The sequence below is a fragment of the Thamnophis elegans genome, chromosome 2 (genome assembly GCF_009769535.1).
Source record: "Thamnophis elegans isolate rThaEle1 chromosome 2, rThaEle1.pri, whole genome shotgun sequence".
Lineage (NCBI taxonomy): Eukaryota > Metazoa > Chordata > Lepidosauria > Squamata > Colubridae > Thamnophis > Thamnophis elegans.
Window position 1 is genome coordinate 89317007 of NC_045542.1, and position 18666 is coordinate 89335672.

Genomic DNA, 18666 nt, shown 5'->3' on the forward strand with positions numbered 1-18666 from the left:
TAACTCAGGGTGTCAAATTTGCAGCCTGCAGGGCCAGATGTGTCATGCGTTGGCCATGCCCAGTTTAGTGAAGGGGGAAAAATTGTGATACATCACATGACAACTTCATGAAGACACGGCTTTGACACCCCTGCTTAACAAAATAAGTTTTAACTACAGCTTCAATATATTAAGATAAACATCAGAAGATTATTAGTTAACACTTCAATTTAGAAAGCTACAGATGTATTAAGGCTTCAAATAAGGTTGAAATAAAATTTGGGAATTAATATAAAGAATTCTTCCCTTGGCAAAAATGCTTTTTCTAATATTTTTTTTAAATGATAGGATAAGAGAGACAAACTGAAGATTTCAGTAAAGAAGAAGAATGAATAACTCGACAAATTTATAAATATATAAAATTCAAATATACAAGAAGTCCTTAACTTACAACACTTCATTTGACACAACAGCAGTTGAAAAAGTGCCACTTATGGAGCATCCCCATGGTCATGTGATCACAATTCAGGGGCTTGTCAACTGACGCATATTATGATGTGTTTCAGAGTCCCAGTTTTTTGCAACCTTCCATCAGTAAAGTTAATGGGAAGCCAGATGCACTTAACAACCATGTTATTAAATTAACAACTGCAGTGATTCACCTAACATTCTAGCAAGAAAAGTAATAAAATGAGGCAAAACTTTACTTAAAAACAGCCTCACTTAGCAGCAGAAATTTTGGGATGAATTGTGGTCGTACATCGAGGACAACCTGCACTTAGAAATCAGAGCTGAATTTTACATAACTCTAAAAAATACGACACGTAAAATAATTTTGCAATTGAACTATCCTAATGTAGATGCCAGACGTAAGAGAACAGAATTTCCTTCTAGTTTTTATGACAAATAGATCATCTATTTGTAATGCTCCAAACAATTAACATGAAATCCAGCAGGGAGAGTCACTACAAAAACAAGTATTGTTAGCAAAAGCTGGCACAGAAGCAGCTTAAGTCTTAGAAATGAATTTGCTACTTTGCCAACAATTCAATAGTCAGCTAAGTACCATATAAAAAAGAATGAAAGCCATAACTTCACAGTTTGTTGTGCCACTGTAAATCTTTCAAAGCAATGGAGTCATTTTTCTCAGGAACAATGTTTAACTATTTCTGCATCTGTAATAATCATAGAGTGCATGATAATCATATCAGTATTAAAAATGTGTTGCAAAACTCTGGACTTTTCCAGTTCCATTTCTCAGCAATGAATTGCTCAAGATGCTTCACAAATAGCATCAGAGGACAGTTTGCTCAGCCTATGGTACCCTCTGATCTACAGTAAGTGAAATAGAAATAACCTCCATAGAGAAACTCCTCTTTAAAATCAGGGCAGAACTAAATAGTTACTCTTTCCAAGAAATATCTAAATGTCCCTTTCAGGTTTTAGTTAGGAGGACACAGTGAACTAAGGAATGTGAAAACAAATTATAGAATGGAAACTATTCCCAAATGTATGAAATTAGGGCTCTTTGGTGCTTTCTGAGTTTGCTTGTTTTCTTGCAGATGTGTATGAGATTCTCAATCCAAAAAGTGATAATCCTATTGATGCATTTTTAAAATTGTTAACCTCTAGTTAGATTAGGAACAAAGGCATATCCTCTATCTTTACAACACCTGCTAATCCAAATCATGGAGTGTAAATATCTGTTTAAAATTACCAAAAGTAAGTATTGTAAAAATGTCATACATGCTTCTATCTAAAGGTTTTATAAGCAGAAAATCCTCATTTTCCACCATTCTTCAACACCCAACGTTTCTAAAAGTTACACTACAGTTACTGTTCATAAGATTAGTAAATGGAATATTTTTCAAGAATGGCCTGTACATTAATGGCCTATTCAATTATTTTTAAATAACTGAAAATCAATTTATGCAAATTCTATGTGCTTTCCCTTCAAAAATTCAGGTGCTTATACATGTACAATAATGACTTATTCTATTATGTTTACTAAGATATTTTCTTTAAAAAAGTTTATCCTCTTTCAAAATTCATTTTGCAATCGGGGGACATCCTTAATTTATGTGATTTTTAAACTTACGTATCTTATATTGCTAATTTCATGATTCACATTAGATCATATGTAATTCCTAAGTGATAACTTATAATGTATCATAGCATCTTTGATTCCCCCCCCCAAAAAAAAAGCAGCAGAAAGGGAAGATTAAGATTAAGACAAAGTCATCTGAATCAAGGCAATGTGCGTTAGGAGATGAGTATTTAATGGCAGTGAAAATTCAAAAGACCCACTTACATTGGCTGGGAACATTCCTGGACATTGCACATTCTACGAATGGGCCTGGGCTTTGAGATAGACTCACAGTAACTGCGACGGATCATCTTCAGATCATTCTTCCTCCGGCAACCATATTTGTAAATTGGTAGCCTTAAGGGGGGGAAAAACTTAGTTTATCTTCAACATTTCAACCGAACTTTTATTGTAATTCAAATATTTTGTTTCCCCCTACTAGTACTAATCCTGGCCACTATTTTATGAATGAAGGCAAATATAAGTGTCCCAGGATAATGTTGCAGGATCCAATCTGGGTTGGACACTGGGACCACAAGATTTGTCTTCCAAGCTTACAGACTTGTGCTGGAGCCATCTTCTTTCTAAGAGAGAAGTTCCCTGAGAGGGGCTCCAGCATAAGTCTGAAATCTCAGAAGACAAAACCTCTGGTGACCGCCCCAGATTGGATCCTGTACTATTTTATGATTTCCTTTCACCAGTTAAACCAGAGATAATAGAATAATTCTCTTCTGCACGGAGAGCTGTTGAGAGTTTGTCCATCTCTCAGTAATCCAAGGAAGCACAAGAATTGTTAATGGTTTATAAAATTAGCTTCAGTTATATAAAGTAAAATCTCATTGTAGTCAAGCTTGATAATTTGCATAGATACATTCCTATCACTTGGTATTGCCTTCTTCCTTTAAGTTTGACTTCTCAATGTAGTCAACTACCTGTGCTTCCTAAAGGTCCTCTCCATCGAACCAGGAGTGACTTTGCTTAGCTTTCCAATCAGGCAACATCATGTTTCAATTATATAGAAAACCAATACACTTGGGCTGTCAGATACAGGTCACAAAAAATAGGACAATCACAAAAAGGTTAAAATAGGATCCTGCTCCTTCTCCCAGTTGTTACATTTAGTTGTAAATTCATTTTAAAAACTAAGATCCAACCATCTGGAAATCCCAGAGGATTATTGAGAAGCAGAAGTATGATATGGGAAGAAAGCAATGGCAACTCATATACTTTCTAATACAACAATTTGGATGTATCTGTGCAGTTATCAAAGTCAAGCTTGGCTTACTGTTACTCCACTAACACATCTGTATTATGGCTGTATTTGTATTTATAATATTAAATTCTGTGAGTGCCTGTATTGTGATGCTGACATATAGTTATGGCCTTCCAATAGGATTATATTTATTTCCTTCATGGGAAGAATGATGTTGGAGAATGTTTTTGGCAACTAGAGAACACAGAAACTCAAAATAAATGTATCCTTGTGCAGTCTATGGACTTAGAATCTGCATTTTCAGATCAGTCATGGTTTTTGTCATGTAGATCATGAGATAGGACTGTGTCTCGCTCTGTTCCAGAAATAGAAAATGAATCCTCTTAAAAAAGACAAAAGCAGAACACAAGAAAAAAACATAGGAAGGATGTATGAGCTGAGTTTGAAACCTCTGATAAAGTGAGAATTTACCTGAGTAAATTCAGGCAAAATGGACAAAGGAAATAACTGTTTCAAGAGAAATCTAGTTGTGAAGAACGGGTAACAATTTAACCATTTGCACTAGGATTAATATATTATTCTGTGTTAGAATAATTACCATTTTTTTTAGATTTTCTTAATTCAAGCAATTGTGTGTACTTCTGCCTATTATACATATTCTTCATACTATGCATCATTTTAAATATGTTTTATCTGTATAATTAATCCAAATCTAATATCCAGGCAGAACACTCTTTTATAGCAATCAGTGGCATCTTGTGGTCTGTCAGGAGCATTACATATTTATAAACCTTAAAATCTGCCTTTTTCCCATACCTTTGAACAATGTGTAACCATTTTCCTTTGGTCGTCTCCCAACAGAGCTCAAAGGACTGAAATGTGTGGTCATATCCTTCTATGATCAAGGAGGCAGCAAGGTAGAAATATTTTCAACTTTTTGTATTTTTCACTATTCATCACAGTCAGGCAGCACAGGATATGAAGCCCTCTCTCTTTGACACACTACAGTTAATGGGAACACATGATAAGTACCCCTTGAATGATAGATACGACAGGCAAGAATAGGAGGTGAGGTTCGGGTATGAAGTCTCAAAATACTTCTGAGAGATGAGGTTCAAGACATCTAGGTTTCCCCCTACAGTTCGCAATTCTGCTACAGGTATGTAGTTTAGGGGGCAGCAAATGTGGTGGATATTTGAGATTGATTCCAAATTTCAGAGCAGGTGGAATTCTGGGAGCTGGGATATGAATAATGTGGACAGTTTTGCAAGTTTCTGTAAAAAACAAGCAACTGACATGTTACTGGTTAAGTAATGTGTTGGTTCAGTCTACTCTAGATGTGAAATGCAAGGTAGTCTCCAGTGAAAATTTACACTGCAGAATTTTGTCTCCTGCCATTCATTTCTTCCGCTTTCCCTTTTTTAAACTACTGTTCATGTTTCTACATGTGCAGCATGTTATGAGTAAATAGAACAGCAATAAATAATTCCCAGTGAATGTATTTTTTTACCTATGAACTAAACTTTTCCTTATTAAAATTTACTGAAGAAGTCAAATCTAATGATTCATAATAAATCATTACACTTTGGATAATCTCACAAAGACCTGACGGATAATTGTTTGGAAAAATCAATGTGCTCGCACTGAATGAATGAATTACAGTACCACAGATAAGAAATTACAGGTAAGCCTGTTAAGTCATTTTAACTTCATGGATTCTTGTCTCAAATTCAGCTTTGAGCCAAATTAAACCATTAAGTATACTAAAAGCATAATTAGAATAACAGTTTTTTCACAACAGACAGAAAAGTCAATGCAGTCATCAGCATCTTTACCTCCTCCACAAGGTTTTGAGCACTGGGTCCACTTTTTCAGAAGCCCATTCATATGGTACAGGATCTTTCAAGACATTGTTATCATCACATTTAAAGAATCTTCATGGATCATAAATTTGTATGTCAATGAAATCTTCCCATTACCATGAGGAATTACCTAGTTAGAGAAAATAATGTATATCTTTTCAGGAAGATCATTATAACATCACTTTTAAAACCTCTTCAAAACCAGATTTCAACCAAGATTTAGGCTTCTGTGATTCTCTGGTCTTGTTCCGGTCCATGGTCCTGGTGGTCTCCTTCATTTCGCCTCTGCCACTCTGCTAACACATTCCCCCACAAGATCCCCAACCTTCGTTTTCTGAAAAAAGAGAAATCCATCTCCCTAGTGTTCTTACGAATGAAAGAGGCAACATATATAATTGGGAAGCACAATCTAGATTTGGCTTTCATCCTTAAACCAACCCCTTACTGATACTACTGTATATATTGAAGAAAGGGTGCATGACTTACTGTCGCAGCCTCGTCTTCAAGGAACTTACCAAATGGTGATGCCGTGACGTAAGGACCCATTGTTTGAACCATTTCCCTGTCCTCCTCATTCCGATACTCCCATTCTGCACCCATGTGTATGAACGTTTTGGAGTCTGGCACGTAGTTCTTTTCGTTTAGAATAAATTTCCCTGTTTCTCGGTTCTTTATTGCTATAAAACAAAATAAGAAATATGAAGTCAAGAGATGTCCAGAGGCTTCCCCTTCCTTCTCATTTTAAATTTTTTTCCATCGAGTAAAGAAACTAGAAGTCACAAGAAGTGGCTGCTTGCTTTATTTACTTTACTTGGAGAATTCATCAAAAAATACCGCCAGAAAAGTTTCTATAAACATTTAGTATTAACAAAATAACATTTGTCAAAAAGCAACCAAAATATGCTACCTAGTTATTCCTAACCACCCCACCCCACCCCAAAATAAAAATTTGGGAAACCTTTGTTTCTTATCTATGACAAAAATGAGAACCCTTCAGTTCGAAGGCTGTATCCAAGTTTCTATAGTCAGAAATTGTTTGCATTCTTACTTCTCTGCCTTGAGAAAAGACCAACAATAGTTCCCAATGTCCTACCCAGAGTTTTGGAAAAATGAGGTTTTATTTATTTTTATTAGGCTGCCTAACTGTCAAATGTCTCAAGGCAATGTACTATGTGATTCTAAATGTGGTAGACTATGAATTATATTATAATTCACTTTAGACCTGTGATGGTGAACCTATGGCATGTGTGCCAGTGGTGGCATGCTGCGCCCTCTCTGATGGCACACAAGCCAATTCAGCTCCACCACTTATGTGCGTGTGTCTCCCACCAGCCAGCTGGTCTTTGGGTCTCTGCTGTGCAAGGGGGGCAGGGCCCATGCAGGGGGGCTCCCCACACATTCCCAAGAGGTTGGGGCGAGTTTGTGGGGTGCATGTGTGTGGGGGGCATGTATGAGTGGGGGCACATGCTGCATTACATTTGGGGGTTTGAGAGTGCTTGTACTTGGGCCACTTGGGGCCGTAAAAAGTTACCCATCACTGCCTTAGACAATAGTACAAGGCTTGTTGTACTATTGGAACCTAAGGCTTGTTATATTTCTTGGAACCTAATAGGGACGTGGTAGATTCTCCCACCTCCTCCAACTGTAGTTTAGTGAGTTTCAAATTGGCTACTATTCTTGGATAATATATAGCTATATATTGATTGCAGTTGTATGGGCCCAAATTTGTAGGCTTCATTATTGGCTAATTTTTTTTAAAAAAAAAGGAAAATAGTTTAATTTGAAAGGCAGAATCCTCAAATAGAGTCAATAACCAAAAAGCACGTATGTTAAATATGACAAATCCTTTCTCCATGAAAGGCGATCTCATTGTACCAGGCTTCTTTGAAGATGAGAATTTTACACACCCTTCCCTCTTTAATATACAATCAGCAGCAGTCGTTATATCTATCTGCTTGTCACTGCTAAATGTTGCTGGCATACTTCTACATTAAATATGTGAGGAATATTTTGTCTTTCAAAATAATAGTCAGACATGACAACCTCGTACACTTACTGCCCTGTTTCCCAACTGCTTCAAGATTCATTTGTGTTGTCAGTATCCATACCTTCATCAGATTTACAAAAACAGAAGGTTTATATCTTGCTTGTGGTTTTTCAGAAACGTTTTGCCTAATGTAAGAAATATGTCGGTGCAATGAACATTATTAATCCCAGAAAGCTGCAGAGAACAACAATTCACAAAACGTATCTCTTAAAACAAAGCTTGGATGATTCATAGAAAAGTTACTAGGTCAATGGACATGAATCTGCTTCTAATTAATTACAGCCTACAAGACAATGCCTCTTATTGATCCACTGAGCTGTAAAGATTGAGAGCTTCAATTATTATTGAAACTTTGCTCAATTGAATGTTTTTGCTGCAGCTGGCTTAGAACTAGAAGAAGGACCAAGAGAATAGATGCTGGAGATGTAAGCAAAAGCACATCTGGTAAATCTGATGTACAGGAAATGTACTTCTACTCATTGAGTAGAAATGACATATTATTATTTGTTGGTTTGTTTATTTATTGAATGTGCATGCTGCCCAACGCCAAGTGATTCTGGGCATTTATTATTTCAAAGCCAAGTTTTAGAAAAGTTGGAGATACTATTTCAAAGAGCAGATACCAAGTTACTTAGTACAGTAAAATTCAAATTATGATCCAAAAAGGATCTGTGAATTTTTAAACAAATAGAATATACAGAACAGGATAGGATAGGATGGGATGGGATGGGATACAATAGAATTCTTTATTGGCCAAGTGTGATTGGACATACATGGAATTTGTCTTTGGTGCATATGCTCTCAGTGTGCATAAAAAGACAAGATACATTTGTCAAGAATCATAACATACAATACTTAATTTATTTATTTATTATTTATTTATTAGACTTATATACCGCTTCATAGGGCTTTCAGCCCTCTCTAGCGGTTTACAATTTTTTAGCAAATTGAGTCAGCAACTTGCCCCCACAGTCCGGGTCCTCATTTCACCCACCTCGGAAGGATGGAAGGCTGAGTCGACCTTGAGCCAGTGAGATTTGAACCGCTGAACTGCAGTTCACAGTCAGCTAAAGTGGCCTGCAGTACTGCACACCCTAACCACTGCGCCACTTCGGCTCTTAATGATAGCATAGGGTACAAATAAGCAATCTGGGAAACGATCAATATCAATATCAATAGTAAAGATACAAGCAACAAAGTTACAGTCCTGCAGTCATAAGTGGAAGGAGATAGGAGATAGGAACGAGAAGACTAATAGTGATAGTAATGCGGCCTTAGTGAATAGTTTGACAGTGGTGAGAGAATTATTTGTTTAGCAGAGTGATGGCGTTCGGGAAAAAACTGTTCTTGTGTCTAGTTGTTTTGTGTGTAGTGCTCTATAGCGTCCTTTTACAATATATATTTGTGTAGAGATTTTGTTTCTATAAATTCCTCTCTACACAATAGAACTTATTTCACCACCACTTCTACAACAAAAAAGGATCTGGCTGGAAACAAATACATTTGTAGGTTGCTTGATTAAGAGAATCAATGTAAAATATTGCATGAGTTGGGACAACAGACAGAACAATTTCACTGAAAACCAAACAAACTCAGAGAATTGCAGCAATGAACGTAACATGCAAACCTGGAGTTACCCATATTTGCTACTAGTTTGGTTTTCAACCTTAAAACTGATTAAAATTGCTCTGCCCAGCTTCTATATCATTGCATTAGTACTATTTTATTCCTACAAAAATGTTCCCCGATACAATTTAAAATATATTTTATAACCAGAATAGTATTTCAGCTAGTCAGTAAAGCATATCCATGAGCAAAAGCTGACTCTGATGCAATAAGATACATACCCAGATTGTGAACAGTAGCATCCGATTCTTGTATAAGTAAATGCCTAGCACCAGCTGGAATGTCAAACATCTTGAGGTATCCTGCAAGAAAGCATCAAAACTATTAATAATAACTTTTATAAGCAAAAAAAAAACCCCCATGAATATTTTCTGTAGCTATTACTTTATTTATATAGTAGATGCCATCTAACTCCTTTTTAAAAACACTTTTGCAGCTCCAGAACTGACTTAAAACCACAATTGCCAAAGATTGGTAGTGTAGTTTATTATCATAAAATGCATAAACATGGCAATCTTTGCTCTAAGACTGGTTTCACATAGTTGTTATTGTTCTTTGCAACCATCATGTTGTCCACTGAGAAGATTCTTCCCTGCAAATATTCCAAACAACCTGTAGCCATGAAGAAATTTGCCCGTTTTAACTTGTGAGTTCTAAGCGACCTTTTTGTTTCTTTTCTAATGAATGTAAATGCTTCCTCTCAAACCCAAATGTGTTCATCTGAGCTTACAACACTTTAAAATCATAAGATACTCTTCCAATTAAAGCAGCAGGAATAAAACCAATACTATATATTTAAAAGGGACTTTACAGATAAACCTAGTCCTTTCTGTTATTCAGTGCTGGAATCTACTATATCATCCTTGACAACTTGATGCAGACTCCACCTGAAAACCTCCTGCATGGGGAACCCACTCCTGGCCCACTGCTTTTATGACTTTTACAATCAGGAAATTCCTATATACAGCCTGAATCTCTATTTCAGCCCACTGTTCTTATCCTGCAGCCAGTTTCAGCATGACTGCTTTTTAAAATATTTGCAGCAATAGCAATAGCACTTACAGATATATTCCGCTTCATAGTGCTTTACAATCCCCTCTAAGTGTTTTACAGAATCCGCATATTGCCCCAACAATCTGAGTCTTCATTTTACTGACCATGGAAGAAGGCTGAGTCAATCTTGAACCGGTCAATATCGAACTCCTGGCAGTGGGCAGAGTTAACCACAATACTACATTCTAACCATTGTGCCACTGTGACTCAGTGTATATTTGTAGCTAAACATTTGCAGCTCCTTCAACCAAAAGGTTTAGCTCTCTGAACCCTGGTCATCCTGGAATTCCTCCTTTAAACCCCCTTAAGCCCCTGGTTGCCATGTCATTTTTACTCTGCAGTCTAACAGCTCAGAGTATAAAGGAGCTATAAAAAGAATATGGAAGTGGTGCTCCATATTTATTATTGAGAAATTTCAATTATTTAAATAAAATGACTTTATTTCCTCTGATGTCTGGTTTTCCCCTTCTCCTCTTTTTAAAACATGGCATACTGATGATATAAGAAACTGACAAGAGAATAAAGATGGAGATATGGTGCAAATGCATAACATACAACCTAGTCATAAGGGCTTTTGTAAAAATAAAATGGGGTAGCTCCATAGAGATTATATTGCATTCCTGGAAGAGGTAAAAGCAGGAAACAAAGTAATGATTATAAATACAAGATGGAGCGTTTGAACCAGATTCAAAAAGGAAAGGTGACTCAGAGTGCATGCTGATGTCCACATCACATCTGTTGGTAACTCTTTAAAGACAACAAGGAACCAAAAGCTGCGGTGTGCACATCCCTGCTTGCTCCCAATTAACTTTTCCTTTTTGAATCAAAATCTCTGCACAATCTTAGTCATTTCATCTATTTCAAAGGCTCACTATCCTCTTTATTCCTAAGCATGCGGGTTGGATGGGGAAAGAAAACCGGCATTTTTCCTTTTAGAAAGAAGAACCTTTTATGCATTGATCTCAGCTTTTTTGTTTAATCCTGTCTTTGGCTATTGTCCAAGTTGAAGGACTTGACTTTTTAACAAGATTTTTTTGCTCTCCCTGACAAATAAACATAATGCAAAATGGAAAGATTTGCAAGTCAGACAATAACCTAGTTTTGAATGAACAACCAAGAAAGTGGAAAGTCTGAATATATCCAACATTCTGGTTTTAAGAATGGGTATCAAGACAGACAGTATTTTAGCAGAGGCCATGGTGGTCTGAATGCAGTGCTGATTTGCTGCCCCTTAAGACCTCATTAAAAAGTTGCAACAGTTGGCAGGATGGAAAGACAGAAGCCCCAACAAAGATATAAGCAGGTCTGAAAATATCTATTTCCTCCAGTTAGGTCTGTGGATTTTTCTTTGCTTTGCTTTAAGATGACAGGGGGTGAGTTGATAATGCTCCTCAAAGGTGTTAAAACATGCAATATGGGAATCAGTGGTGGGTTCTGGATCCGGTTGCAACCGGTACAGTGCAACGGGGCCGGGCGTCCACCCCATGCATTCTACCCCCCGCAATGCTCCACGATAACTCCACGACGCCTCCGTGATGCTCCAGCTGCTTGGCGGAGCATCATACAGGCCACCATACGCTCCGTGCCATGCACAGAAGCCCCAAAAACCTCAAATACCTGTAAGGAGTGTGGACGGGCCATTTGGAGCACCATACCGGAATGGTATCTGGGTCTCCCGGTAGGCACGGGTACGCCCGTACCGGGGTGTACTGGTCATAACCCACCACTGATGGGAATACACTCTGCATTAGATTAAGACTATTGTCTGAAACTCACTTCTTTGGAGTCAGATTCAAAATACTCTTTCTGAGTAGGCTTACATAAGATTCTGTTTTATGATTTGAGTAGACCAAGACATCATTACATGACAACATGTCTCAGACACATAGATTAGGGTGCTCTTTTATATTAATTTTACTTAAGGAAACTGTTTCCATCAGAACCGTTCAAGAGCAGCATTTGATGCAGCAAAGGAATATGCTATTAAAGAAATTCTTGAACTCCTTTTAAACTAAACCATACTTTTCTGGGGCAAGGATTAAAATTTAAATAAGAACAACCTTGTTTCTTTGGTGCCCTGGAGAATGTTCCTTTCACCACTTTGCAATGGGTGTTGTCTCCACCGCACACACCACATTTATCTTCTTGCTTTGATGAGCCTATTACTTTGTCACAGCCGACTTTCTGAAACCAAGAAAAAAAACCTATTCATTTGGTTTGTAAGAGACTTTTTTTAAAATAATAAGTAGATTGGGATATTAAGCAGGATATTCAGAACTAAAATATAAGTATGTTCCTGAAATAATACATTAATAGACCCATGGGACCTTATTTCAAGAACAGAAGAACTGTTTTCAGTTTAAGTAGATATTTGATTTTTTCCCCACATCTATTTTAAATAGTGAAAAATCGTAGACCTAGAGTTTCATATCTATAATCTCTGAGAAATAACACCAAAAACAACCATATGTTTCTCTTTCTCTCTCTCAGTTTAAAGACATCACACTTCAGTAAGTCTGTCCTCAAGTTACATATTATGGAAAAGAGCCGAACGCAAGGTTTATTTAAAGGAGATAACTTGAAGACTGAGTGGTAGGTAAGGTTTTAGTTAAGAATTGCTAAAAATTGTACCAAGCATATCTAGAATGACTATTACTGTATTTTTCAGAGTATAAGATGCACCTTTTTTCCTCAAAAAAGAGGCCGAAAATCTGGGTGTGTCTTATACACTGAATATAGAATTTTTTGCCTCCTGAAACCCCGCCCACTTCACCAAAATTGCTGTGCATAGCCTTTAGGAGGCTTCCACAGTGCTACTGGAGGCTAGGGAGGGCAGAAATGAGTGAAAAATGGGTCATTTTTGCTCAATTTTGCCCTGCCTCCTGCCCCCAGGAGCACTCTATAAGCCTCCTAAAGGCTATTCATGCCCCTTTTTGAAAAAAAAAAAACAGGGCCATTTTTGGGAGGTCTGCAGAGTGCAAAAACTTTTTTAAAAATGTGCCTCTTCAAAATCTTGGTGCGTTTTATACTTCCGGTGCGACTTATACTCCGAAAAACATAGTACATGGCAAACAATAAATAGCTATCTTTATCTACAAAAAAAATCATGTATTTGGTGGTTCAAAGTACCATTAGAAGAACATGAATAATTCATTAACTAACAGATATTCTTTCTAAACACTGTCCTTATGGGATATTCCATAATTTCATAAGAGTCACGGTGGTGCAGTGGTTAGAGTGCAGTACTGCATGCTACTTCTGCTGTCTGCTCACTGCCTGCAATTTGGCAGTTCAAATCTCACCAAGCTCAAGGTTAACTCAGCTCCATCCTTCGAGTCAATAAAATGAGGACCCAAAATTGTTGGGGCAATATGCTGACTCTGTAAACTGCCTAGAGTGGCTGTAAAAGCACTATGAAGTGGTATATAAATCTAAGTTCTATTGCTATTCCAACATGCACTAGGAACTAAAAGGAGAGCTTTAAAAGAAGAGTTAAGGATTGTCTACTTGACTGAATCTATGTGCTCATCTAGTGCATGTGCTTATAGATAACAATCACTATTTCCTTGAATAAGAACAATTTAACAATTTGTTTAACATTTGTTAACAAAAACAATTTTAGAAGCGTGCTCAAGAGCCATCCTAAACTAAGTAACACATTCACAACAAAGCATGTGTCTCTAACCACATCACTTAATTCCCTGCCATCTTGAATCTCTAATCTTCAAGCATTCTACAATCGTGGACCACAGCTATTTTTCTTGGGACTCTTTGGAGAATTTCTCTCCATGTAATGACTTTCCCCCTTTGAAACGGTTGCACTTCAACAGATACTTTCCTTTTAAAGAGTTGTTTTTACATATTACAAGCCCATCCTGAGGATTAAGTTCACCATTAATAAATATTATGATCTGAAAAATATTCTGCCACCTCTAATAAAACAGTAAAAGTACTACACATCTGATTTCCTTTAAATCATCTTTCAATATAATTTCTATAGTTTATAGATTTTTTTTAGCAATTAGCCAGGGAAGGGGAAAAACTAGCCCATTATAGCAATAGCACTTAGAATTATATACGGCTTCACAGTGCTTTACAGCTCTCTCCTAAGCAGTTTGCAGTGTTAGTATATGACCCGTACAATCTGGGTCCTCATTTTACCAACCTTGGAAGGAGGAAGGCTGAGTCAACCTTGAGCTGGCCAGAATCAAACTGCTAAACTATTGGCAGCCAGCAGTGAACAGAACCAGCCTGCAATACTGCATTCTAATCACTGCGCCAACACAGCTCATTATAATTTTAATATTACTCTTACAGATAGAAAAATGGAAAAAGAAATTCCTGAAACTATATAACCTACCAGGCATTCTCCTCGCATACAGACACTGTGCAAATCTTTATAGGAGCACTGTGTTCCATCATGTACCAATCTTTTCATATATACCACATCATTAGTTTCCTTGGACTCGCAGTAGAGATGGCACCTTTCTTTAGCTATAAGGGAAAATATTGGGGTAATTTATCTTCTCATAGATCATTTTGTAAATGTTGATTCAATAGAAGTTTTGTGGTGAGGTAAAAAAAATTCTAAGCAACTTATCCAAAGAGAGAAATTTTGAGCCATATTCTAGAAATTGGGATTATACTTAAAACCAATATTTAATAGGGAATATTTATAGTTTGTATCAGATTCCCCACTTCATCCTCGTCAGGCATAATGTTTCTTTCAGAGTTCCTAGTTAGCAGAATCTCAAAGCCATCTTGAGTATAGATCTGGGAATTGAATTTCCAATAGCCCTGCATGGCATGAAGTGAGATAAAGTGATTCTACCATCTTAATGGATTAACCCTTAAAATAAAAGGTAGTGGTAAAGGGTTCCCCTCACATATTTGCACTAGTTGTTCCCGACTCTAGGGGACGATGCTCATCTCCGTTTCAAAACCGAAGAGCCAGCGCTGTCCGAAGACATCTCCGTAGTCATGTGGCCGGCATGACTTAACACCAAAGGAGAATGGAACGCTGTTACCTTCCCACCAAGTACTTGCATTTTAATGTGCTTTTGAACTGCTAGGTTGGCAGAAGCTGGGATAAGTAACAGGACCTCACCCCATTACGCTACACTAGGGATTTGAACCACTGAACTGCCGACTTCCTGGTCAATAAGCTCGGTGTCTTAGCCACTGAGCAACCGCATTCCTTTAAACCAGGGGTGGGTTACGGCAGTCACTACTGCCAGTTTGCTTGTTGGTGCACCATGCGCACATACACATGTGCAGAGTAATAAAAAAATACTCTGTGCATGTACAGAAGCAAAAAACAAGATGGCGGCGTCTATGGCAGTGCTAGGAGAACCGGTTTGGGGGCGTGGGAGGCCTGAGTTGCTGCCGGTTCCAGCGACCCAGACCGCCAAGCTACTACTGGTTCGGTAGGAACCCACCACTGCTTTAAATTCTTAAAATACAATTCTATAAATGGTTTTATTTGCTTTTACATTAGTATATGTTACACTAATCATGCATAACATATACATTAATTCAATTAAAGTACAATGGATAATCTGAGTGATGCTGCAGCCTAAATAATTCCTACTAAGAAGGGCATGCTCATCTGTCTGAAAAAATGCGTGTTCTGAAGAGAAACTAGAAGCACTTGACAGTATGATTGGAGCAACTATGGTCCCTTTACAATCTGTGGCTTTTAACTCCCAGAATTCCTAGACAACATGGCTGGCTCAGGAATTCTGGGAGTTGAAGTCCATACGTTTTAAAGAGGGCCTAATTGCCACCTCCTGACCTGAAAGTTAGTACTAATGAATTGCAGTATTTCTGCATACAGGACATTCCAGTTTTCGAAAATGGGCAGAGTTATCCTGGTCTGCTCTGCTAATAATGAAATGAAATGCGAACCATCAGTATGTTCATATGGAAGCCAGTGATGCTTCATATTCTGATATTCAAAAATGGGATTCCACTGCCTGCATTGCTCCTCTCTGAAGTCATCATCACCATCAGGACATTCTTGGTTATTGCATAGCTGGAACTCATAGCTTGGCCCAAAACATGTGCGGCCTCCATTAGCAGGGCTAGGGAAAAAAAGAATACTAATGAATGATTCTAGATCAATAATATAATAGACGGTTTGCATTTTATTGGAGCTGGAAAAGTGGTATCTCTCCAGATAATGGCTTCAAATTACCATGAACTCTGCTCAGAAAACTTCAAGAATTTCAATAACTGCAGTCCAACAATGTCTGGAATGCCACAGATTCTTTATTATAGGTAGTCCCCACCTTACGATCATAATTTAGCTAAAATTTATATTTCTAAGTGAGAAATTTATTGAGTTTGTCCCATTTTACTATTGTTGTTGCCACATTTATTAAGTGAATCACTGAATTAGTAATGCAGTTGTTAAGTGAATCTGGTTTCCCCATTGACTTTACTTGTCAAAAGGTCACAAGAGGAAATCACATGACCCCGGGTCACTGCAACAGTCATAAATATGAATCAGTTGTCAAGCATCCAAATGTAAATCACATGACCTTGGGAATGCTGCAATGATCATAAGTGTGAAAAATCATCATAAGCCACTTTTTTCAGTCCCGTTGTAACTTCGAACAGTCCCTAAGTGAAGTGTTATAAGTCGAGAACTACCTGTACGTATTTATCGTTCATTTACAAGATTAATTTGCAATGATTTCCAAAATCTGAACATGTATGAGGTAGAAGGCACAGTTGCATACTCTTAGCCTCAATATCTAGCACATGACCCAATGGGATATACAGATAAATATGAACACTGAGCATCCCTCTATAAATGCTGAAATAGTTGTGGGTGAGACACAATGCAGGTTGAGATCCTGCAAGCAAAGCTAGGAGATATTATCCTTTCCATTCTGCAGCCTCTACATAACCTTAAAGGACACACTGGAAATTTGTGGAGTAGACAGAAGGGACTTTTCAGTAGGAATGTGGGGAATCAAGCAACAAAAAGAGGAAAAGATTATTTCTTAAGTATGTAATGCAGTTTGAGTTTGATCCTGATGGACTGCAGATTGAGTCAGTCTTCATCCTTAGTAAAATGAGGACCCAGATTGATGGGGGACCATATGCTGACTCTGTAAACCACTTAGAGAGGACTGTAAAGCACTATGAAGTGATATATAAGTTTAAGTCCTATTGCTATTGTTATGTATCCATTGCAGTCAACCCAAACTCATGGTAGTTTTCAGCAGTTAAAAGAGATTAAGTATGACTCAGTTAAGAATAGTTGGATTTCATTATAATCATCTTGTAGAATAGAAGACATACCTGCATACACAGAAACACATTAACTATGAAACCTTTAATGCAGCACTCAAAGCGATTATAATATTTCCCTGACAGGTTAAGAACCCGGTCCAAATTTTTCTTTATTGCTTGGATAATTTAACTTCCTAAATCTTACTGTAATTTATTAAGGAGATTATGCATCAAATATTTATCTTGTTACTTTTAATTTACCACTGTATTTTCTCATGTTGCCTTTTGTGCTGTTTTTAGATTTTGTTACTTTACATGAAGAATCCATAATAATGATTTTTTTTTCTTTTAATAGGACCAGAAGTGGTACTGATTTCTTTTAAGTCCCTGAATGCTCAATTGGCTGTCTGGCAAAAATAAGCTTCTCTTATAACTTCCCTGGCTTCAATAGTAAACACAAAAACATGATTCTTATAAAACGATTTCATGATTCATTTTGAACAATTGATGACAGATTTGTGATCAGATATGGTACGAAGAAATCTATTGAGCATAAATTTGTTTCTTCCAGTAAAATCAGTGGAATTGCCTTGCGAAACATGAAATAAGTTTGAATCTGGAGGCACACTGATCTTAAAGTTTACAGGACATTTTAGTGGAAACAAAAGTACTTATTTTTTCATTATTTCAGTCAAACACCACAACAAACTCTCACATATATGTTCTTATATTAGAAAAGGAAATCTTAAACACAAACAAAATCCAGTTAAGTCTCTTTTTGTTTTAATACGAAGTGAATAGATAATTTGCATCTTAAAATATTTAGAAATTTGGATGCAGAATGCCTATTAGAAAAAAGGCATTGATTGGGGAAACAACAGCAGGGTTACCTTTGATCATAGTCAATATTCATTTATAAATGTATTGCATTACTATTACTTTCATTCATTAGAATTCCCAAGCAGGATGCACAAACATTGAATTCTGTTAAATTACACACCTTAAAATCATCAAATTAATTCTTTTAAAAGGAATGACAATAAGAAAATGACATAGCATTTATATGCCCTAATACAGTCTGCCACAATATTGTGTGATGTGTTCTATTTTATCTTTCCAGTACGTTTGCAGTGAAGCAAACACCAGACCAAGGCAATGCTCTGAATTATAACTTGGTTTAATCCTTAATCTTAACTAAGCAATTTTAAAAATATTTTGTGATAGATTAACAACATTATTTTAATCCATTGAAGACATCTAAATCAAAATCCATTATCAAAGAGCATAATCTGATTAAGTTCAACTTACTGTGGATTGTCACATTGGCGTGTCCGGAATTTCACTCCCGTTCCGCAAGTTCGGGAACAGGAACCAAATTACTCCATGCTCCCCAGTTTCCATCTTGCTTCAAGATATCTGGAGTTAACCAGATACAGTGACCTTTAAAACAATGCTAAAAGAGAAAATATACAGGTATGCATATTTTTGAAATTCATCAACTTCGTTTTCTTGGTAACTGGACCTAGATTGAAAGGAATTACTGTTTAAAAGAAATACT

General features: G+C 37.0%; 1 protein-coding gene across 1 annotated transcript in view; it reads right to left on the reverse strand.

The window, feature by feature from the left end:
* Positions 1–18666, reverse strand: part of ADAMTS2 (ADAM metallopeptidase with thrombospondin type 1 motif 2) — a 257227-nt gene that overhangs the window by 13135 nt on the left and 225426 nt on the right. The window contains 11 exon segments of the mRNA XM_032212158.1: positions 2291–2417; positions 5108–5153; positions 5155–5201; positions 5204–5294; positions 5675–5817; positions 9035–9115; positions 11927–12050; positions 14227–14360; positions 15774–15949; positions 18417–18486; positions 18489–18561. Of these exon segments, the coding sequence (XP_032068049.1) occupies positions 2291–2417; positions 5108–5153; positions 5155–5201; positions 5204–5294; positions 5675–5817; positions 9035–9115; positions 11927–12050; positions 14227–14360; positions 15774–15949; positions 18417–18486; positions 18489–18561 (1112 nt within the window).